The following is a 22033-nucleotide window of genomic DNA, read 5'->3' on the forward strand; positions in this document are numbered from 1 at the left end:
CTTAAGCAAGTATCCTTAAATTTTGACTGTACCATCCAAATGTCTCAGCAGAAATATGTTTTCTCAATACTCTGTTTTCCAGCTTTGGTAAATATTTGTTTTAATGTGCAATATTTTTGGCTCATGTGCAATTATTTTGGTCCCAGTCTGTTTCAATGTTTCCTACACATACACCATGTATATAGTTCCACTCACATATGTATACATATACACTGTTTTTTATTTTATTATATTTATTTAATTATTTATTTATTTATTTATTTTCCGCCTTCGTTGTATATTGGTTTCTCTTCTTCTTACTTTACCTTTGTGGTCCAGCTACCCAAGAAAATGCACAATGAGAATAAAAAGCTCTAAGTAAGTCTAATGACCTCACAAAGTCACTGGCAGGCATAGTTGTAGTTTATGACAGTATAACTTGTTAATGGAAATCACAGTATATGGTAAAATCTTTTAATAGTATTGGAGGCTGAATCACTCACACACACACACACACACACACACACACACACACACACACACACACACACACACACACACACACACACACACACGATGTAATAAACACAAATGTTGCATCAGAAGTGAACCAGTTCGGTTAATCTCCTTGTGTCTTTGTCTGTGCAGTAAAATAAAGTAAAGCTACCAGCATATGTTTCATGTAGTTGGTTTTATTTTATTATTGTAACCATATAAAAAAGCAATAGTACATTTTGTGTTTTGCAAGATTTTAGTCATGCAACTTAATGAGCTGCTAAAGCGATCACATTCTTGTGTAAATGCAAAACTATGAGACAAATGTTCGCTGTTGGATATGAGGTGAAAGCATTTTCATATTTCTTTTCCAGTGATATTGACTCTCCATTGTCCATTTCCATTTGTGTCCATTTCCAATATGCAGACACATAACACAGTCCAAAAAAGAATCAGCCACAGAACTGTTGTGCCACAGACGTGTCCAGCAACAGTTCCCAAAGCCTCGTGAGGAGCACGTCTTTGACAACTTCCTCTTCTTTCCTCTTTAGGAGGAGCCTTCAATCCTGCAGCAAGAATTCAAAACTAAAACTGTCCCAAAGTGCTGAGAATTAGCGAGCATCACAATGAAGATGAAGTTTTCCATTGTTTTTATTCTTTTAATAGGTATGAAAAAAAAGGCTATTCCACTTTTTCCAGTATTTGAGAAGTTGTATTGACAGCTGTTTGTTTTCCAGATATCTGTCATCTAAAAGGCCAGGAGAGGATTAAAGAGTTCGAGCACATTTTCCTGAGACTCTCCTTTCCTTCATTTTACAACAGTTACAACAAGGCTTGCTGTAAACTGTATCCGGGAGGCTGCTACAGGCTGATGGACAGTTCAGGATATACCTGTGAACTTTTGAAAGGAAGAGTGACCAAAATAGAAAATGATGGCTGGATTGAATTTAGAATAGCAAATGTGCAATTTGTAGATGGAGGCTTTTACAGGTGTGTCGTGCTGGGAGCCCCAAATCACATCTACAGGGACTATTATGTAGAAGTGTCTGGTGAGTATTCTTATAAAACTTTTGACAGGATGCTCTAAATGCATTTCATGCAACAGTTGTTACTGTCATTGTTTATTAGCTGTATTTAAGCATGATTTTTATTTGACTTTGTTATATCTGAAATTTGCAGAAGTTTCAGATCACTTCAGCCATTCACAGCCTCCAATCACAGGGACCACCAAAGCCCCCGGCACATCCACAGCACTCCCAGAGTCCACTAGACCTGCTTTAGCAGAGGACCACGGTGACAGCAACAGGTGGTCACTCTGCACATTGCTCGTTTTTGTTGTTGCTCACTGGTCAAATTGTTCCTGTGTCTGAAACATGAATAGTTTTTTCATTTTTGTGCTCTGCTCCTCTTCAGAGTCTCCTGGAGTTTTAGTTTGCTGCTGGCTGTCATTGTGGCAATTACAGTGATGATGTTCATCAGTTCAGTGATTGGTGTTGTTTGCTGCAGAGTCAGGAGAAAATCCGAACTGCTAGGTAAGCAGTTCCCTGAAAACTGCTGTCGCAGAGCTCAGACTGTCTGCCAAAGTTTATGATAAAATATATTCTTTTTTTTCCTCTTATAGAATGGGTAAATGATGTGAAGTTCTGTTGTTTTTCTTTGTAGACAAATATGGACAAACTCACCGTGACTCACTGAACCAAGAAGCTTCGGTACGTGCTAAACAGGGAACAAGCAGTCGCTGTGACTCACTATCATGTTAAATTGGAGACATGTTTATACTTTAAACTTCCTCTAAAATACTGTCTCTTGGCAAAATGTGTCTCTACTAGGAAACGAGCAGCGTAGTTTACACAATGGTGGACTTCAGGGCTCTGCAGAAGCCCGAAGAAGTGTATGCAAATGTGAGGATGCACAACGCACCAACAGGAGCTGCCGACGAAGAGCATGCTGGGATGGTGGAATACTCCATACTGGCAATCCAACCGTGAATTTGAGTTACAGATTTTAATGTCTGATCCACTTTAATTCTTTTGTCAGTGTTTTGTTGTAAAGTTTTTATGTATATGTCAGTTAACTGCTTAAATACTAAAAGATGTTTAATGATCAAGCAGAGACTGATCACTTCTACTTTGTTTTGATTATTTTGTATCCCAAACCTTGAATGGACTGTAAAATCTGAAATCTGATGATGTTTATAATAATGAGCTATTAATGGAGAAATGTTGACAGCATAAGAAATGAAATTAAAACAGTTAACTCTGTCTCTGCAGTAAATGTGTGCTTTGTCTGTGTTTGAGACTTCCCCATTCTCATGTTCACAGGTTGAGATAGCAGCAGAGTTGTGAAATCATGTCATCAGGTTATCATCTGTTCTATCAATGTTTGTCCTTATCAGCTTCTTCGATGTCAGTGGCAACCTGCCCTTTTTTCTTCTGAGAGCAGTTGGGTCATTTTTTTCTTAGCCTGTTGTCCTTACCATAAAAAAGTGAAAACTTTCAGATCCTTTGTAAAAGGTCGAGTGTATAAAAGAACACACTGGACTGATTCTTGTTCCTGTGACATTTCAGCACAACACAGAAACACTTTATTCTACTGATGTGCGATAATAGTAGATAGCCATGCAAGTCCAGTCGACACAGATACACACACACAGAGAAATGCTATGCGTTGCTATAATCTGTTTAATGTAAAGGCAGCTACAACATGTTCACATGCACGTTTTCCACAAACTCCTGTTTGCATAAACTCTCCCATTCCATTAAAATACATGCTTGAAGTATTTATGAGATTACTGATGTCATTAAGCTGACTTGGCCAGACCAATGTTCTGGGACTGGGCATTAAAGACGGCATAGTATTCCCGGATGAAAACATCTCCCAAGATCCAGAGCTGCATGGTGCCACCCTGACCAAAGCCAGTCATACAACCAGAGGAGCTCTGTGGACAGGGGAGAAAGAAAAGATATATTTCTTCAAATCTTCATTATTGTATTGTATTATTTGGTGCTGTGGTTGGCAGGATGGTCTTACTGACCTGAGAAACATAGGCAGATGCAGGGACTGTGAAGGCGTTTCCATTGAGAGTGAAGGTGACATCGGGCATGCTCGGGATGTTCTGGCAGTTCACTATAGCCTGTCAGCAGAACAAAGTCAGAGGCCATGAGGCAGAAGAAAATCTGTTTATTGGTATTTTACAGTTTTCCAACTGAAGCAGCTATCCGAATCCCACTTAATTATTTTTATTTCAAAGTTCTGACGTCAGGGTCTTAAATGTCTGTTTACTCTGGGTTCAGAAAAAGGGGAAAATTTGTGTCACGATGGTATGACTCACATCTCCTGACTGGTCGGTTGAGGCTCCAACCCAGCTATTCAGATTGTTGATGTCAGTGGTTGGACCAACAATCTGGGAGGTGCCAGTGTCGATGATGGCCTGGCACCCGCCAGAGCAGGCTACAGTCTGCCCGTTGATGGTAACACTGTGAAGTGGAAAGTTGAATTACAGTCAAGCCAAGAAGTTTTATAACCTTGTGATTTTTTGTGTCTGATATGAAGCTGTAAGCAAAGATGTTGGCTATGAAGAAAACAGCTTTTGGATGACTTATTGGCACCTGTCCATGTTGATCTGCCAGTAGGTGGCAGAAGACAGGGGGATCCAGGTGATTGTTCCAGTGTAGTGGGTGCTGTCAGTACCACCAAAGACCACCTCGCTGCCCTGTTCACTATTGCTAAGATATTACACACACACACACACACACACACACACACACACACACACACACACACACACACACAGAGAGAGAGAGAGAGAGAGAGAGAGAGAGAATCATATCATAAATTCACAAAATATACTCAAAAAGAAAAACCCAATAAAGATTTTCCAGCCAACTGAATTCCATTTCATTTCAGTACCCGCTCAGGTAGACTGAGAAAATGGGCTCTGACACCAGCCCCTGAGTGATCATGTTGTTAAAAACTGGTACAACATTGTCAGAGGCGATGCTCTGGAAGGCCAGTCCTAAGATCCCATCAGCCTGCATGTAAGTCATGAAAGAAGCCTCTGTCTCACTCAATCCAAACACCTGCTTGGCCACAGAGATGCCGCCCACCTGGACATGCAAAACAGCTGTCACTCACAGTTCAGCAAACCACAAAGAGATGCCCATCTGAAGTCTAAATAGACTAAGTTTTTTGTTCCACGGGTTTTGGTTACCTCAACAGTGTCGCTGCCCAGTAACCCAGTCATGCTGCCAGTCCCGTACTGGATGGACAGAGACTGGTCACCCCACTGGAAGGTGGATGACTGTGATGGGTTGAATTGATTGTGGTTCTCTGCAGAGGAATGCATTTTTAAGTTTTGCAATTTTATACAACTTGGATGTCTAGCATTTCAGTGATGGCAATGAGTGTTGTTCTGCTGGTAAAGTTACAACTAGAACAAGCTAGAAAGAATGTGCTACCAAAGTAAACCAATTCATTATGTGGAGAATCAGAGTTGCAAGTGCAAATACTGCAGAAATCTCAAGTCACTGTGATAATCAAACTGTGCTGCTCTGTTATTATTGCTAAATGACTTCTACTAATGCTCGAAGGATTCCAGTGTTGCTAGCGGTCAAGTTCATCTAGGCTTGTATATTGATTTCGCCTCACGAGTTAAGAGCATATTTTCTGCTGGAAAAAAGTTACATTATGGATAAAATTCATGAATGAAAAAGAGCCTAAAATGAAAAAGGGATATTTTTGAACAGTATCTAATAACAGAAGTACACATTTCTGTATGTTCCAACCATACTGGCCAGGTTGTACCATGTTGTCTGAGCTTCGGCAGTCATCATAGTGGCACTCACCACAGGCTGAACTGTTGCAATACACTGAAGGGACCCACAAGTTGGAGGAGCCAGTGTCAAAAATGACAGAGAAGGACTGAGGAGGGGTTCCAATGGAGATCGTACCATAGTAGGACAACTAGAGGGACAGATAAAGAAGGAACAAGTACACAGATGCAGATTCAGATTTAAAAAGACAATTTTGAAAAAGTAAAGCAAGGTATGTTTTCAACGACATGAACAAAATCGAAAGCTTTTTACTAATCTGGGCTTACGTCAGCGTCATTGGTCATGGACTCGGTGCCACTGCTGTAGAACTTGGCTGCTGGGTTGTATGGGTGACTCTTCCTGTACTCCTCCCACAACCCTTTCTCTTTGAGGGTTTGCCTGGCAGATTTTCCCTTAATCAGGGGCATCCTACATGTAGCAATGTGAGCAGAAAGTCATGCAATGAGCAAGGCAGGCCTGAACTTTACAGCTGGAGAAATGTCTGTGCGATATTCAGGTGAGCAGGAGGACCTTTAGATCTCCTCATAGGAACATGGAGAGTTTCACAATTTTTTATGTATTTAATGTCAAATACATAAAACAAATAAAGAAACAACCAATCAAGTCAGACTTACTTATGGAGACATTCAGCGAAAGCCACGAGGGCAGTCAAAACGACCAGCCACTTCATCATGTTGCTGTCTCTACAGGTAGACTCAGATGAGTGAACGTCCAGTTGCTGAGGCCAGCCCTTATATACAACTAATCAAGGTTGTTTTTCCGAAATGCCCTTTCCTATAAGCTGATATGAAAGATGGTGATAAGAAGCATATGATTTAGAAAACAGACTCTTATCTGGGGACAAATATCCCATTAAGCTTGTGAACACTGAAAGTGTTCAGGAAGATTGTAAAAAAAATGTTTTGTATGAACTTAAAAGTTGCAACTCTAAAAGTCAAACTTGTATTTACAGGGTATCTACTGAAAATGACAACTAACTTCCAAAGGATTGACTTTATTATTCGTCACATCATTTAAATACACTGTAAGTGCTAAACAGGTACACCAATGTGTTGGTGTGCAGTTCAGGAGATATGATGTCCAGACCTTCTACTTAATACCAGTATGCAAACTTTCCTCAAGGTTTCCAAAGATGTGAGCTTGAATTACTTGGAAAGGTTTATCTGATAGCAATAAAACAAAGGTAGGACAAGCAAAGATGTAATCATGTGAAAGTGTGAGCCGTAAATTACAGAAACTTGTTTCCACCACTGTATTTATTTGCTTATTTTGCCATCCATAAGTCAAAATTTCTCATTATTATCTCAAAGTTTTGACTTAATAAACTGAAATTAGGGTTAGGTTTAAGATTTAGACAAACACTTTTTCTCAATTTTCATAAGTTCACTGAAAAACAATAGCTGTTTTTCTGTACTACGCTGCAGTAACATTTAACAAATTGGTAGCATAAAGTATTCACACCCAATAGAAGTAGCAATTATAGTACTCCAATCAAAACATACTCAATTACAGTTAGCAAAATGTAATCCTACATTAAACAAATGATGTAAGTGGCTAGTCTTTGAATTTATTCTGGTTTATTATTATTTGCTGTGCATTTATGTATAAGTGGTGTTTTATGCTGTAGCTAAGGCTGCAGCTCTTTATATACTGTAACGGTGAGCTGTATTTGATGAGCATTATAAATGTTTTCTATGTGGTAACTCGACCTAAAAAGTAAGTAGTTACTGCAGATGTCAAATAAATATAAGTACAAAGGACAATATTTTACACAGATGCAGTGGAGTATAAATATAAAGACCAAGTAGAGTAAGTAAAGGACAGCACAAGTACCTCACAGCTGCAGGGTAATACTCCCAGTTCATAACATCTCTGGTGATCTATACTACTTTTTCCCTTAATGTTTTCCTGTTATTAATTTTTTATTAGTTAAAGCTTTTGAAGTCCACGTGTCAGGTCATGATTTCACACTGGACACGGTACATTTCAATTTAAGACAGAAGAAACAAAGAACTACTAACGATTTAACATGAGGGAATTTCACCTTGACTCACGTATGCACTAATCAAATATATTATACAAGGTCAGTTTGCGTGTGAAAGTATTTGCACTAAGATTCTGTTTATGACCGTTATCACACCGTGATTAAAACCAGTTGACATTTCCATTCCATACTGAACATAATGTTTTATGCAACAATATTAACTGAGCCCTCTATAAAACACAACTTTATGTATATGTTTATTGACAGTAATACTCGAACACGTCTCATGATAAATTAATATAAAATGAGCATGAAAGAAACAGCAGATGTGCTAAAGGTTCACAAATAACTCTCGGGGTAACATTTGGCTTGTTAAATTAAAGCTGTCTCATGTTTATTGTAGATCTTGTTGGTTACACTTCCCTGTTTCTTTTTATGTGCTTGTTGTGTGCATCAGTAGAACCTATACATTTTAGTGCATAGAGTACACAAATGAAGAATAAAGTCACTGAAGAAGATTTTGATCCGCAGGCCGTTCAGATTTCCACTCTGTTTGCTGTTGTGCTTGCATCATTCTGGGTGTTCTCTCGTCCGTTAAAAGTCCATGTTTTTGAAGTCCTCAGTACACCTGTACTTGCTGTCAGCATACCTGGTGCACACCAAGTGGGGGAGACAGGGGCAGGTGTGATGTTGCCTTTTCCCTGGATAGGGTACCTGGAAGCGTGAAAAAGGGGAAAGGGAATGTAGCTTTGGGGTAATCTGACAGCTTAAATCCTTTATGAGCTGACAACTGGAACTGCAGGCCCTAAAGCTTCTCTTAATCAGTCTGAGTTTCAGAGATGGATGTGGTGTTAGTAGAAGTAATCGTTGCCTGTTCCAGATAATCAAAGAGATATATGGCTCAGATCTGCTGAGTAGAATCAATACCCCCTGCACTTATCAGCAGCTTTTCTAAGGCTTCAGCCAGCTTGACAGCAATCAGAATTTCTTAAAACAGGAAAGAAGGATAAACGTGTGTGTGTGCCTATGTGCGCGTATGTGTGTGTAACACTGGAAGATTATTATAACTGACATCACATTTATCCCCACCTTGTGGCTAAAGGGGTGGCACTCATCCCCTTCCACACCTCTTGGGACACACATCCTCAGACCCCTCAGCCATAGACTGACAGCACAGCAAAGGCCAAAACCACACTGCACATCTCTCTCACAAGCCTGCAGGAAAGATAGAAGGACAAGGTGGCAGAGGTCTAGACAAAAAGTAATAAAAGCAATTCTATTGTTGCCAGTAAATCAGTTTCATCTTCATATATGGTAATAGATATAGAGTTTATCTTTTCATATATATAACTTTTACTTATTGTAATAGAGATACCCTCCCATGTTTGGCGAGTGAAATCCATTTGATTTATTCCCTGTCCTCTCCCTAACCCATTTACAAATGAATAGCATTCAGGGGGCTGAGATAATTTCCTCTGATTTTTCCAGTTAACTTCAAGCGGGGGAGGATATGATCTGTCATTAGTCATTTGTAATGAAATTTAACAATATTATCCAGAGAAGTGATGTGTTCAGTTTTCATCCACACACAAAAATGTAAGTTAAAATAATTTAAAATAAAACTAAAAATTTATATATATATATATATATATATATATATATATATATATATATATATATATATAAAAGGATTTTGTGATGATGAAAATATAATGATAGAAACAGACATTTTAAATATTTTTCTTGATTTTTTAAAAAATTATTTGAATATACTAGTGCCCCATTCCACTTGGAATGGGGCACTGAACTGAAGCAACAGTTACAGTTATGATAGACACAATGTAAAATGCACTTTCAATATGACAACACACAGATTGATGAGTTGATTAAAATATTGCTTTAGTCTGATAAATCAAAAACCTTAACATTGAGTTGCTCCATTAGAAATTTCCATCTTACCCCTGTGATAACAGCTCCTCTGCACCAGCTCCCAACAGACAACAGGAGGAAGGACAGCAGCACCTCCCTGAAACCCATGACAGCAACAAGAGAACTAGACTCTCTCAGCACCCCCAGCACCACACAACAACTGTGAACTGTCTCTGTGGCACGTCAAGCTGGTTCCCCGACTCTTCAGCCACTCCTCAACGTTTACTCAACTCCTTAGAGAAGGCAGCCTCCCTTTCTCCTTCTCTTTATCCACCTGTGACCCCCCCACCCAACACTCTCCCCTCCCTCTCTTCTTTCCTCCCTCCTCATGCCAGAAAAATCCCCCTTACACCCCTTCTGCCTGTCCACTCAGAAGCTCTGTCATCTCACCTATCCAGATGATGGCTTACGAAGACTCACTTTAGGGTTCGACTACATCGTCTCTGGACCGGAGCTGTAAGAGTTTCCACCAAGCTAGCAAAAACAAAAGAACCAATTCAGGAGTTGACAAACTAAAATAAATCTGACATGTCTGTGGAAGAAAGGGCACAAGTCCTGAGCTATTTGTCAATCAGAAGTGATCAAGACAAAACAAATAAAAATCAAAGCCATCTAATGAGTTTACTGACATTACCACATTACTGACTTGTGGGTTGGTCTTCTGGTAAAACAGAAACAAGAACGCAATATTTCTTATTTATCACATTACTGTATGGCAGGGGTAGGCAACCTTTCTGATGACGAGTGCCATTTAAAATTTCCTCAGAAGTCAGTGTGCCATATGATTGCATTAGCAATAAATTTAATAACGCTCTATATGAACAGTTACGCACTATATAGAACCACTTTATAGAATTATATTTGTTCGCAGATGTTGGCAGCTATCAGTGAATAGTTATCAGCTATTTTGAAACAAAAAAAGACTTTTTATCCATGACAGCAAATGAACTGTACAACAGAAAATGCAAATGCTATTTATGGTCTCCTCACAACAATGATAAGAACAATAAACTGGGCCAATATGGCATGTCTGTTAATACAGGGAAAATGTGATCTCTGGTCTCCCACTCAGAGACACAGGTCTCCGAGTGTCCAGCATTCAGACGGCTGCCTGAGGACTCATGTGAGAGAAAATCCGCTCACACAGATATGTAGAGTCAAATACTGTCAATAAGGCCTCTGCAATGTTCTGAAGACAGTTAAACTTGTCAGGTAGTGATGTCCAGCAGGTGAAAATGCAGCTCCATGAACACGCACAGCTGTGGATTCCAGCTGCTTCGATGTTGCATTAACTGGCATTAACTCAGCCAGTTAATGTGAGACAAATCCAGCTGCTCATTAAAGATTTCTGGTTTGATCAGAAAAAAAAAATTGGTCCATACACCTGAAAGTCCCAAAAACGCCTTGTGTCTCAAGCCTACGGATGTATCCGTGTATTTCCGTGGTGCTGATGCTGTGCTGAGCGGACAGCTCCTGAAGCTTTTGAAATGTCGGAATATGGAAAGCTAACAACGACCCTCTCACCAGTAGGCTAAGTTATTTTTAGCCAATTACAAGTTGAATCTGGTAGTTGGGGTTGTTAGCTAAGATACCGTCATGAAGAAGCAGCACAACTAATGTGTCTATGAGAGCTAATTTGCGATGTGCACCGCTGACGCGGCCATTTATTTTTTAATGCACCTTCTCATATTAATTCACTGCGTGTCGTGCCCAGGGCTGGACTGGGACAAAAATCGTCCCGGGCATTTTGACTAGGGACCGGCCCACCAGGTATTAAAGCCATTAAGCCTTTAAATGAAAACAAACGCTGTTGTGACAGTGATGTACAGTCTTGTTGGTATATATATGATTTCTATATATTTTACGTCAGATAAAAACTTTGGTTGTAAGATTCAGATAATTATTTAATAACAGACATTTTAAATGAGAATAAGAAAGTATTTCTTTGTGCCCCCCTCTCCCTGTTAATGCCCTACCTGCCCCCCTGGCAAAACTTTGCTAAACCCGCCCCTGCACAGTTACCAGCTGTCAGCTACTTAGAAAAGGATCCTGGTGTTATTTGTCTCTCAGAAACAGTTCATAACTTCCCTTCAACTCAGTCATGTCACCTAAAAGTTAAACCTGTTTCTCCATCACAGCCCTGATGATTCAGTAAGGACATCTCCTGGTTTCCTCTTCATGTTTCCCTCTCACCAGATAACCAAACTGACATCATGACCAGCAGCTTTTACAGCTGTGGCTCCAGCAAACATCAGCTGATACTAGAAAGTAATATTAAATACATTCTAACAACAGCTGATCAAGCTTAAACGCGCTGCTGTTGTTTAGCGCGACATCCGGCGGTTTCCTCTTTCTGGCACAAAGTGGGCGATAAACAAACAAGAGAGAAAAGCCGATCAGCTGATCATTGATCAGTTTCATAATTGAAGTAGCAACAGGAGAGGGAGGGGCAGAGAATGGGAGGAGAAGAGGCAGCTGCAGCGTAAAGACACAGAATAACTCCAGCTTTGTGTCTTTTTCATTGTAGCTGAAGTCCGGGACAAACTGCATCCCTTCTCAGCTCAATACGAAACACGTAATAATTTCTCTGAATACGGACGATTCGTCTTTTTACTGGACAGTTGGCAACTCTACTAACTAACCTTATGAATAAAATAAAGTTCAACATCAGTAACATCATAGCACCCACCCAGCTGTATAGAAACTCCGTCATGCTAGCTAGTACGCAGTACGAGTTACTGTAACTGATTGTAAAAAGTCAGCACAATGAGAATACTCGTGCCATCAGTTAACCCTTTCGCGTGCCAACTGTGGCACGCGTGCCTAGGGTTGCCGACCCCTGCTGTATGGTGTGTGTCATGATGCTATGTGTTTTAAAGAGGTTTAAATGAATGATTAAAACCTCGCACCACTCCTCACTGAGACGTCGAAGCTACAGTGCCACTAAAGTGATACGAGAATAGGAATAATGAGTCTTAATGTCTCTGAATTATGGTAGTGAGGATCGCAGTGATACATCGACTCTGAGTCAGGTCTCTATTTCAGATCCAGCTCATTTGCAGATTTACTGCAGCTCTAATGTATAGGTCACGAATAACTGGATTTATACCAACCTCTGGTTGTACAAGATTAAAGATTTCCTGTGTGTGTGTGTGTGTTTGTGTGTGTGTGTGTGTGTGTGTGTGTGTATGTGTGTATGTGTGTGTGTTTGTGTGTGTGCAGGCCTGTTCTACTATCTTTGGAGGACAAATTTTAATTTGAAATTAGGGAAAAGACTTAGATTTAGGGTTTCATTGAGAATTCAGTAAGGTTAGAGTGACTGGCTTTGCTGTGACGGCTAAGGTTACAGCAATGGGCTTATGGATTTAGTATTTTATTGGCTGTCCTCATGAAGATAGCAGGAGTTACTGTGTGTATGTGATGTGTACGTGATACATGAGCATGCATGTATGGCATAAAAAGCAGGCTGAAAATTGTTCCTTATGCACAGACTTATACTTTTACATGCGTCTGTGAGTACGTGACTGCTTGGACAGTGATGAGCAGCTGGTTGTCAGAGAAAACGGGCAGACTGTGATTTAAGTTGCGAAAAGAGAAATATGAGCGAGAGAAGACGAGAGCCAAAGACAGAAAAAAATTAGAGGGAAGGAGGGAGGGGGAGAGCACCCCTTGGGTTACTCAGCAGGACATTACCCTGCTGCTGCACAGGTGATGGATTCCTCCAATGCAGTGGCCATATAATTACATTCACCCATTTTTGCCCTGTCAGCAGGAGCACTGAAGCCAAGCCATCCTGGGACAGGCAGCAGAAATCATGTGGAGGTGTGCCCAGAGGCCTCACACTAACTTCTAAAGAAATTGCATTAACAAAATCTGCCATCAAGAGGGTACAAGAAACAAGATTTCTGTTTTAAACCCAAAGTATTATTGCTATATTTTACATGCAATAAAAGCCATTGTTACCGTCCTTGTATTTATTATGCTGAGTCATTCTGTTATGTTACATGGATGGTGAAGAATGTGTTTGAAGGGGTGATTTTGCTTCTCAGTACCGAGGAGCACCTTCGACATTGGAGTTGTTTTAGGCAACCTCAGCTTATTTGTGGGTGTCGAGTGACTGCTCCATAGGAATACATTGGGAAGTGAATAATCAATAAATATATTCAGAAGAAAAACTAAACTAATCTGATTTTATATTTATACACCTCTGAGTACCAAAATCAATTTCTAGTGGAGGTGGGTATGAAGAGAGTAACAGATCAATGATGAAATATAGAGGAGCAAGGTTTCATTACATAACCTATCTAGTGTAGACAGTTACTTCAGTGAATGAGGACCTCGGGACACGGAAAACTGTACTGAATATTATACTCATGAATCAAACACTTTTCGCAGAGTGGGGAATATGAAATCTCATCATGATGTAAATGTTACGGTCCTGTGTTTTGTCCACTGTTTGTTTTTTGTTCAGTGTTTGGGTTTTGAATTTTTCCTTTTTATATTTGAGTCTATTTGGGTTTTTGTTTGTTTGTTTATTCATGTTATGCAAAGTTGTTGTTTTGTTTTTTTTAATTTTTTTAGTTCTGGCTACTGTTTAGTTTTCATGGTGTTTTGGATGCCTTTTCAGATGGGTACTGCTTGTTTTGGATCCATGATCTTTATTTAGCTTCAGTTCCTAGTTTGAGTTATTTCTCATGCGTTAACTTCCTTCTGTGCTTGCCTCTGTTATTCCCTTCATCTTATCTTTCTGTGTCCTCCAGTGTTCCCTTCTCCAGTGTTCCCTTCATTTTTAATATGAGCTTTCCTGTCTCTGTGTTTATTTGTAGCTTTTGGATTGTTTCCTGCTTTAGTGTGATTTATTTCTCTCTAATTTCCTGTTTTTGAATCGTATTTTCTGTCTGTTGAATTGTCTTGATTACTTTCATCTTTGTCATGTTGGTGTTTTGTTCCCTGTGCATGTGCTTTTGTTGTCTTCAGGTCTCCTTGTATTCTTTGTACTTTGTGCTTTTGGACTTATTATCAGCTTTCTATTGACTCCTCTGTGTTGTGTCCTGCATTCTGGCTTCATTGCACACAAAACTGTGACATACACTCACTGGCCACTTCATTAAATATGCAAGTTTGATGACTCTTTATTTAGGCATTGAGATAGTCGAGATGACATTTTGAAATTCAAACTGAGTATCAGAATGGAGAACAAAGGTGAGCTGTTCTGAGTTTTTCAGAAACTGCTGATCTACGGGGATTTTCCTGCACAATTAATTCTCTAGGGTGTAAATATGGAAGTTACAAAAGTGTATTAGCAAATATCGATCTATCTAGTCACAAACTCTGTGCTTTATATGAACGTAAGAACGGCCAATATATTATGAATTAGATAATATGGAAGTTAACCCCATAGAAAACAGAAAAGGCGAATGCAAGCAGGCAATAGATTTTAAACTGGGGAGTGTGAATCATCATTTTAAATGTCAGAAATACATTTGTATTTGTAATTGATTTTTTAAATCCATTTAGTGATGTCTCTTTTAAAAATTGCATTTTTTCAAAAGGGTTTTGAAAAAATAGTTTTTAAATTTGGCATTAAAAAATGTTTTTTATTAAGTTTTTATTTGTTAGTTTAATGCCATTTTATTTTAAATATTTATTAAATTAATGGATTTATAGTTCATTTAGAAATATTTATTTATGATCAGTCCTTTTATTTTCGATTGAATTATCAAATAATTATTGACTTTATTAATGCCTGAATGTCCAATAAATGAATGAATGAGGGAATGTATTTTGATGCATCATTCATCATTAAATCGAAAAGGAAACGCTTTATTTCAATGCGCATGACTCACTTGGTCCTACAATACTATTGTATATTTTCGCGCTTGGCATATTTTGGTCCTCATATGGACCCTTAGTTCATGTGACAGTCAGCTGACTCTACCCGGAAACGTTGAGGTAGCAGACAACAACAAAAATACAGCTTCATTGAGCAAACTTCGATTTAAGTTATTCCCGATTGATAAGAATGGAGTCGACCCTCGAACAGCATCTCGATGATACGTAAGTTAAAACCACTCTAGCACTGAGTATATGTTTTACGTTTTTGTGACCTTTAAAGCGACTTTCGCTCCTTCTGTGTGTTTGTTTGTGGCAGCATGAAGAATCCAGCAGTGGTTGGTGTGCTCTGCACGGATCAACAAGGACACAACCTGGGCTGTAAGTGAGGAAACCCCAAACTAGTTCACGTTAACTGGCCTTTTACTTGTCAAAGTGCACTGGTGTCACTGCTCAGATGCTCAAAGTTATGGGTTATTTAGCCATAAGTCATTACGCTTTGGATGGGAGAGAGAGTACCGAGTGGTGTTGTTTTCACGAAAACATTAAGTTCTTATTGATCAATACTGGTCTACAAATAAGCATTTAAAGTAATACATAAGACAATATAAAACAGATTCAAGAGCAAAAGAATAATTCAAATAAACAAAGTAAAAACACGAGTATTAATTAAAAAAATCCACGTTAAGCTCCTTCATAATAAAAAGGTTGTGGGCATTTCTTTGGAAATGTGGGGATTTTTTTTTTTTTACCTGCAATCTGTTAATTGTTGAAGCTCAACGGCCATACTAAAATTTCTACCTAAAGCATTGATCATAATGGGTTAGTGACGTTTGTCACTGCATGAAACAGAAAGACGCACTTACATCATTATGAAGGGAAAAAATATTCAAAAAGAATAGAAGCTTCTCAACTTAAAATTGTAGTAAAACTATATTGTATACTGATCTGAGTATTAGCATTGTACATACTGTATTTGTAGTCAAATGTAATCATTAGTTTTAGAATAATAAGTTCTAAGTTGTTTTTAAACCATCCACTACTAATACATTATTCTAATACAATAATTAAAAAACTTTAACTATGTTGATGGAGAATTAATTTTCATTCTGCATATAAGTCAAGTGAGAATGAAAGACAATTAATTATGAAAGCTGAAATTTTGGGAATTTGGTGGTCTGCAGGATTCAGGTGTGTGTTAACACACAATGCCACAATCTTCCCATGAGTGGATGTCTCATGGTAAATGTGTTAAATGTTAAACATCATGAACAAGATGGCTGCAGTGTGCTCCACCGAGTCCCGTGAAAACATTCTTTTTTTACATGACTGAGAGTCAGCAGCCTGCTCCTATGCTTGCTCTATCAAGGATTAATAAATGTTTTAGTGATCCCTTGATTAACTTTGATGTAGTTCCTGTAAAAATCATCCAAACATGGGTATAAATGTTACAGATGGTATTTTTCAAATGTACAGTGGTCCCTCGTTTATCATGGGGGTTACGTTCTAAAAATAACACGCGATAGGTTAAATCCGCGAAGTAGCCAACTTCATCTATAATAATTATAAAAAATAATCTCCAGTATTATAGAATGAAACCAAAGGCACCCGCGGTCGCCCTTGACGGTGCAAAACGTTTCGTTGACATTGTTGTGTTTGTTGGGGAGAAAACATACAAACATACAGTACAGCACTTCAGAGTCACACTGCTAGCGATTGAAGATTTATGTAAATTTGACAAGCTGAACGATTGATTGACAATGGTCTACAGCCAATCAGGACGCAGAACACAACGCGCTGTAAAAATAAATAAATAAAATAAAAACCATGCAAAATTGCACAAAAAAAATCTGCGAAACAGCAAAGCTGCAAAAGGTGAACCGCGTTATAGCGAGGGACCACTGTAAATGTAAACGTTTTACTAGATTTTCTCTGATACAAAAAATTGCTGCTCTTTAATAACAAATTGTGTGTCGTGTATCTTTCATTCAAAAACATAATTAGCATATTGATAGTGGTATAACTCAGCTGGAAGGGTTATCACTTACACCAGATTATGTGCTGCTTTATCAGCATTTGCGGATTTTATTACATTTGACCAACAGACTTTCATATCATTGAAATACAAGTAGACTCTCTACTCACAGGCTCACTTTTCACTGCGATGGAATGTCCACTGTGTGATAGTTGTGTGTATTTGAAGTATATGCTTCAAAAGAAGTTCATTAAAATATTATGAATAAAATCTTACTGGCCAAACAATTTTGCTGTCTGACTCTCTGACAGCTTTCTGTATTGATTTGACTTCTTCCTACATTTTAGTTCAGTAGATTCACAGCACTCTCATGTCTGCGTAGTAAAGTAGCAGCCACTCAACTTACATACAGACCGTCTGTCCTAACGTAACAAAATCTACAGACAAATCCAACTAATTATCCACATAATGCTGTAAAATGTTCATTTTTGTTCATCTTACAAAAACTGAAGTGCAGAAACAGCAAATTGTGTTTTCCAGGGTTTTCTTGACCAGGTGCAGAAACTTTCTGGATTGTTGCTAAGAGTAGGCCTGGAAACGCAGTGAAGTTAGTGTGCTTGTCCAAAACCGTGGATTTGTTCCTTCAGGTGTAGCCTGGTTTTCCTTATCAACAAAGAAATGTGTTAAAATCAAAAAATGTTGGTTTGGCTCCTCAGCTAGAAGCTAGACAACATGAGTTTGTTAGATGCACGATGACCTTAAAGAGAAATTAATCAACACTGGTTTGAGTGTTTTTTTTTCTTCTAAAAAAAAGTCTTTTATTTCCAGGCCGCGGGTCCCTGTCTGATGAACATGGCGGTGTTGTGTCCGTTTTGGCCAAACAAGCTGCAGCTCTCACAAAAGACCCAACAGACACTCCAACCGTATGCCTGGAGTCCGAGTCGGGGTGAGCACTGACACGACTTTTGTCTTTTTGGTTTTTGTTTGACTGACTTTCATCTCTCCTTTTTTTCTCCATCTCAGTGAATTCAAGCATTGCACTGATTAATATGCAGGGAGATGAGTACTGTTACGAAATCAGTTTCACCCCAGTTCTTTTTATTCCTCGGGCATCCAGAGACGGCACCGGAACTCAGTAGTCATTTTCACAAAACCTTTATTCATCTTCATTCATCTTCAGTTAAGCATGCATCTTCTAGAAGGGAGGACGTGCAAGGCCGGTGTCCCTCTGCAGATCTTCACTCCTTTGTCTGTGAAACACAGTTTTGTAGAAGCGACTCCATCATAAAACCACCATGGTGTGCTGCAAACTCTGTGTCTGTGTGTGTATGCACGAGCATGTGAGTGCCTGTGTGCCCGCGTACCTGTGTGTCTATGTGAGTGCACGTGAGTGACTGTGCATGTAGGTGTGGGTGCGTCATAACAGTCAAAGCACTGTGTGTGTGTGTGTATTTGTGTACGTGACTTCCTGCCGGTCATAAAAGTAATCTCCTCACCTAAGCTACACCAAATTCCTCTACACAACAGAGAACACAGAGTTAACATATTACAAACACTGAGACCGCCACCCAGGTCTCACCTGGGGAATTTCCACTCAACATTAACTTCTCTTTGTCTTACTTTCACAGCTCAAGTGGGGGAAAGTCTCCTAGAAATCTACTCCTAAGTTTATGACACACTCAGGCCTTTATTACATCGAGGGCAGTGTTAGTGTCTCTACAATAATTCTACATTTCTGAACTCTAAAGTAGGCTAAACATACCTTCAGTACCTCCAAAAAACATCTGAAAACAGGCCAAAATCAAATGATTAATTTCTCTAACTGATCACAGGCTTGACAAAAAGACTTTATTTTTGCAGCTCTGCTGCCCCCTTCTGGTGTACCATTAACATCAGCTCTCAAAATACTTGTGACCATAAAGGAGAAGTTATTAAAAATAAAATTAAGACTTTAAAGTGATAGGATAGAGACAATGGATGAGCCTGTTTTTTGTTGTTATTGTTTTTTTAACTGTTTCCTTTTTAAAGGTGGTTATTTATTTTGTTCTGATTATTTCTAGAGTTTGATCATTTGTAACCACTTGATAAGAACAAATTTGTGGTTTTGTGATGAAATCTAGGAAGTGGTGCTTTCTTTCTGTGCTAGTTTACCTCGTTTACTGAAATTTGTGGTAATGATGATGACAAAAAAATTTTTTTGAGTAATAATCATTGATTGATTGCTCATACTGATCATCAGATTAGCAGTGTACGACTGACAGGTTGAAAAAGATTTATCAGTCAAAGGTGGAAACATGTCATAGAGAAAAACAGAGCATTTCCTGAACTTTGTCACCTTTGACTAATCCCTGTTTGTCAGTACAGTTTTTGTTTATCAGCTCAGAGTTTCTACATTTTTTTTTTATCTTTATTTGTTCTTTAGGAACATTCTGGTGAGGAGTCACGGGACCATCACAGTAGCAGTTCATAAGATTGCATCTTGAAGACAACCGACTCGCTGAGGATTTTTTTTCTCTCTTTTTGTAAAGAAGTGTATGCACATTAAGTTTATTCACGCAATCCAAAAACTGATTTGCTGCTTCTGTATATTCAGACTCCATATTTCAATAAGAAGATGCTTGTTCTTTAAATTGAATGGTAAATGCTGATCTGAAAGTAATACTGTTACTTTGATATCGTTTCCAAAACCAGCTCCGTGCTTTGTTATATCAACGCTCTCTGTTCCTGTGTCTTTTTGATTTCAAGGCTGTCGTACACAGAGTAACAACCCCTAATAAACTTTAACTTGACTTTGAGATTGCCTAATGTGTGTTAAGTATTCATTGTTTTCTCCTTTGCTCAGTCTTACATGGTTGAGCCATTTTCTTGGAAGCTGGATGATATTTGGTGCAGAGGTGAGAACAAACTGGTTTCAGTGTTTGCAATCATTAAACGGAGCTGCTATAAAGCCCCAGTCGTTTTGAGAGTAGGTGCAGGTGGGAACAGGTATCATCTGGGTGCTCTCCTCTCTGTAAGAACTTGCACTGATTTTGTAATATTGCTTGCAGGTGGCCTATTTTTAGATATAGTTCCCGCCTATCCTGCTTTCTATAGCACATGGTCTCCTATTCACATACTAGACCGTGTAATGTGAGTAAAGTCTGCCTCGCTCTAAGGTTCTGACCGCAGAGGGGATTTTTTTTTCCTTCCTAGTCTCCGAGCTTTCAGATTGGGGCTCATTGGTGCTACAGTCACGTGGTTCTCCTCCGCGAAGGCTTTGCCCTCTGCAGCTCCTCGGCACAGAGAGCGATGCTGAGGCTGAGATGTGAGATGCAACTTAGAGGGTCCCGCGCATAGAGGCAAAGTTATGGCACGATCATCCCCGGAGAAAAACGTCCCGCAGCAGTCTCTCTGTGCCGAGAAGTCCCTCAATGGTGACGCGCACGTCTTTCATGGGCGCAGAAGCTCTGAGCGAGAAAACCCCAAATTACGCGTCAAAACAAACTAGTTCAAAGCGGGACAGAAGCAAGTCGACGGCAGGGGGAAATCAAAGGTACGAGCAGCTTTTTCTTTAACTGCAAACACGTTTCAACTTACTTATTCCTCAGATGAGTAAACGAAATGTTCGGATTACATTTTAACCGGATTTTTCTTTTATTGGTAAAGATCTATGTTCTCCCACACACAAAGCTCAGACACGGACAGAAATATAACTGTCCAAAAACAGACCGGTATCCTCGTTGACCCATGAAAGTTATTTCGGGGTTAAGAGAGTTTCACCTAGATTGCGTCAGTCCAGGTTCGGGCCTCTTTTTTTGGTCTGGTGGATAAGAGATATAATCTCGTGTCAGTGCCATCCCATGTCTGCCTGAATTTTCACATCTGTTTGAGCGACCCTTCTCTTCACTTCGCAGCGGTGCTGAGTTGAAGTGAGCGGCGCAATGCAACCGGCCTGCGAAGTGAAGATAAGGACTGGCTTGCAGCTACACAAGGTAAGACCACCCTGTTTTTTCCTCACTATAATACGACTGCAAGTCAAAGGCTTGCTCCATAATCTCACTATTCCTGATGTAGAAGCAAGACTGCTGGATGATATGGGTTATTTTGATTGATGGGACCAAAAGTCATAAAGACAGTGTCACCAAGCAATAATAAACGAAGTATAATTAAATTAACTTTTTTGTGAGTTTTAGCAAAGTCGTAGTTTATGTAATCTCCTAGGAGATGTAAACTCCCATTTAATCTCCCAGGAGAAAAAAAAGTTCAGCTATCGATGCATAATCCACACAAAAGTATGTCACTGGCAGTGAACAGGCCTAATTACTAATACTTGTGCTTTGTTAACACTTTATGTTGACTGGAGTACTCCAAATAAAACATGTTATGATGAAGTGGTTGACTTGTTCCTCTGCTGATCACCTGGAGACTATGAATAGGACTTTGCATCTCCGGTCCAGGGGCGATTCCGGTGTGGTTCCAAAGCCCTGTGTGCATATGAAAAGTAGCACAGGTGACCACAACTATGTCCATCACTATTTTTTATTTTCACAGGTTTTGCATACAAGGGCATGCCTTTTACTTTTAAGTGGAATTATAAACAAGCAAGTCTCAGGTCCCAAGCTGCACACGAGATGATAAATCTATAAGAAGAAACTTAATGCGAGATAATTAATAGGGAACAAGGTTAAAGGTTGATCTAGCATGTTTAAGGGTTTTAAATAATCTGAGTTGTCTTTCTCACTAATGCAGCTATAGAACACTTTTGGACCGGATGACTGTTTTTCACTAACCTAGTACTTTTAGGTCTTCTATAACTAAATATTGTTATTTACTAAGTCTGCATTCACAGAACAGTGTTCTCTTAGTTACTGATGGTGACTGTAGCTAGGATCATTGGAGTGAAAGATCAGATGCCGAGGCTCACTAATCGCAGGTTTGACATTATGCTGTGCGCAAAGATCACTAATTTAATCATTCATTCATTTAATCTTGAGTCTATAACATCATTAATCTAGTAAATACCTCATC

At 39.2% G+C, this 22033-nt stretch overlaps 5 protein-coding genes across 5 annotated transcripts in view; 3 read left to right on the forward strand and 2 right to left on the reverse strand.

Annotated features, from left to right (window-relative positions):
• Positions 1 to 825: 825 nt before the first annotated feature.
• Positions 826 to 2735, forward strand: LOC143414342 (uncharacterized). Its single transcript, XM_076878525.1, has 6 exons — positions 826 to 1140; positions 1212 to 1523; positions 1654 to 1780; positions 1888 to 2006; positions 2137 to 2183; positions 2304 to 2735. The coding sequence occupies exons 1-6, from the start codon at positions 1101 to 1103 to the stop codon at positions 2460 to 2462; spliced, it is 804 nt and encodes a 267-aa protein (XP_076734640.1). The 5' UTR covers positions 826 to 1100; the 3' UTR covers positions 2463 to 2735.
• A 402-nt stretch (positions 2736 to 3137) lies between these two features.
• Positions 3138 to 5980, reverse strand: LOC101463839 (pepsin A-like). Its single transcript, XM_004554275.2, has 9 exons — positions 5921 to 5980; positions 5573 to 5714; positions 5319 to 5436; positions 4685 to 4803; positions 4384 to 4580; positions 4083 to 4199; positions 3806 to 3950; positions 3509 to 3607; positions 3138 to 3412 (listed from the first exon to the last, which is right to left on the reverse strand). The coding sequence occupies exons 1-9, from the start codon at positions 5977 to 5979 to the stop codon at positions 3275 to 3277; spliced, it is 1134 nt and encodes a 377-aa protein (XP_004554332.1). The 5' UTR covers position 5980; the 3' UTR covers positions 3138 to 3274.
• A 1787-nt stretch (positions 5981 to 7767) lies between these two features.
• On the reverse strand, positions 7768 to 9354 carry prok1 (prokineticin 1). The gene is made up of 3 exons (XM_023152272.2): positions 9250 to 9354; positions 8380 to 8505; positions 7768 to 8004 (listed from the first exon to the last, which is right to left on the reverse strand). The coding sequence occupies exons 1-3, from the start codon at positions 9325 to 9327 to the stop codon at positions 7885 to 7887; spliced, it is 324 nt and encodes a 107-aa protein (XP_023008040.1). The 5' UTR covers positions 9328 to 9354; the 3' UTR covers positions 7768 to 7884.
• Positions 9355 to 15118: 5764 nt separating this feature from the next.
• Positions 15119 to 19821, forward strand: lamtor5 (late endosomal/lysosomal adaptor, MAPK and MTOR activator 5). The gene is made up of 4 exons (XM_004554274.2): positions 15119 to 15276; positions 15371 to 15432; positions 17855 to 17972; positions 19449 to 19821. The coding sequence occupies exons 1-4, from the start codon at positions 15242 to 15244 to the stop codon at positions 19507 to 19509; spliced, it is 276 nt and encodes a 91-aa protein (XP_004554331.1). The 5' UTR covers positions 15119 to 15241; the 3' UTR covers positions 19510 to 19821.
• Positions 19822 to 20008: 187 nt separating this feature from the next.
• The window catches only part of slc16a4 (solute carrier family 16 member 4), a 34233-nt gene continuing 32208 nt past the window's right edge, over positions 20009 to 22033 (forward strand). Inside the window, exons 1-3 of the mRNA XM_024806363.2 lie at positions 20009 to 20036; positions 20219 to 20558; positions 20920 to 20997. The gene's annotated coding sequence lies outside the window, so the exon portion shown is untranslated. The remainder of the gene's footprint in view (positions 20037 to 20218; positions 20559 to 20919; positions 20998 to 22033) is intronic.

This window comes from Maylandia zebra, linkage group LG20 (genome assembly GCF_041146795.1).
Source record: "Maylandia zebra isolate NMK-2024a linkage group LG20, Mzebra_GT3a, whole genome shotgun sequence".
In the NCBI taxonomy this organism is placed as follows: Eukaryota; Metazoa; Chordata; class Actinopteri; order Cichliformes; family Cichlidae; genus Maylandia; species Maylandia zebra.

Coding starts and splice junctions, on each gene's coding strand:
- LOC143414342 (XM_076878525.1), top strand. CDS start 1,101: ATGAAGATGAAGTTTTCCATTGTTTTTATTCTTTTAATAG. Junction 2,007..2,136: donor GAGAAAATCCGAACTGCTAG/GTAAGCAGTTCC, acceptor TTTTCTTTGTAG/ACAAATATGGACAAACTCAC. Junction 2,184..2,303: donor CACTGAACCAAGAAGCTTCG/GTACGTGCTAAA, acceptor TGTCTCTACTAG/GAAACGAGCAGCGTAGTTTA.
- LOC101463839 (XM_004554275.2), bottom strand. CDS start 5,979: ATGATGAAGTGGCTGGTCGTTTTGACTGCCCTCGTGGCTTTCGCTGAA. Junction 5,437..5,572: donor CCATGACCAATGACGCTGAC/GTAAGCCCAGAT, acceptor CTGTCCCTCTAG/TTGTCCTACTATGGTACGAT. Junction 3,413..3,508: donor CATCTGCCTATGTTTCTCAG/GTCAGTAAGACC, acceptor CCCTGTCCACAG/AGCTCCTCTGGTTGTATGAC.
- lamtor5 (XM_004554274.2), top strand. CDS start 15,242: ATGGAGTCGACCCTCGAACAGCATCTCGATGATAC. Junction 15,277..15,370: donor GAACAGCATCTCGATGATAC/GTAAGTTAAAAC, acceptor TGTTTGTGGCAG/CATGAAGAATCCAGCAGTGG. Junction 15,433..17,854: donor ACAAGGACACAACCTGGGCT/GTAAGTGAGGAA, acceptor TTTTATTTCCAG/GCCGCGGGTCCCTGTCTGAT.
- prok1 (XM_023152272.2), bottom strand. CDS start 9,327: ATGGGTTTCAGGGAGGTGCTGCTGTCCTTCCTCCTGTTGTCTGTTGGG. Junction 8,506..9,249: donor GAGGAGCTGTTATCACAGGG/GTAAGATGGAAA, acceptor TCTTTCCTGCAG/GCTTGTGAGAGAGATGTGCA. Junction 8,005..8,379: donor GCCACCCCTTTAGCCACAAG/GTGGGGATAAAT, acceptor TCACGCTTCCAG/GTACCCTATCCAGGGAAAAG.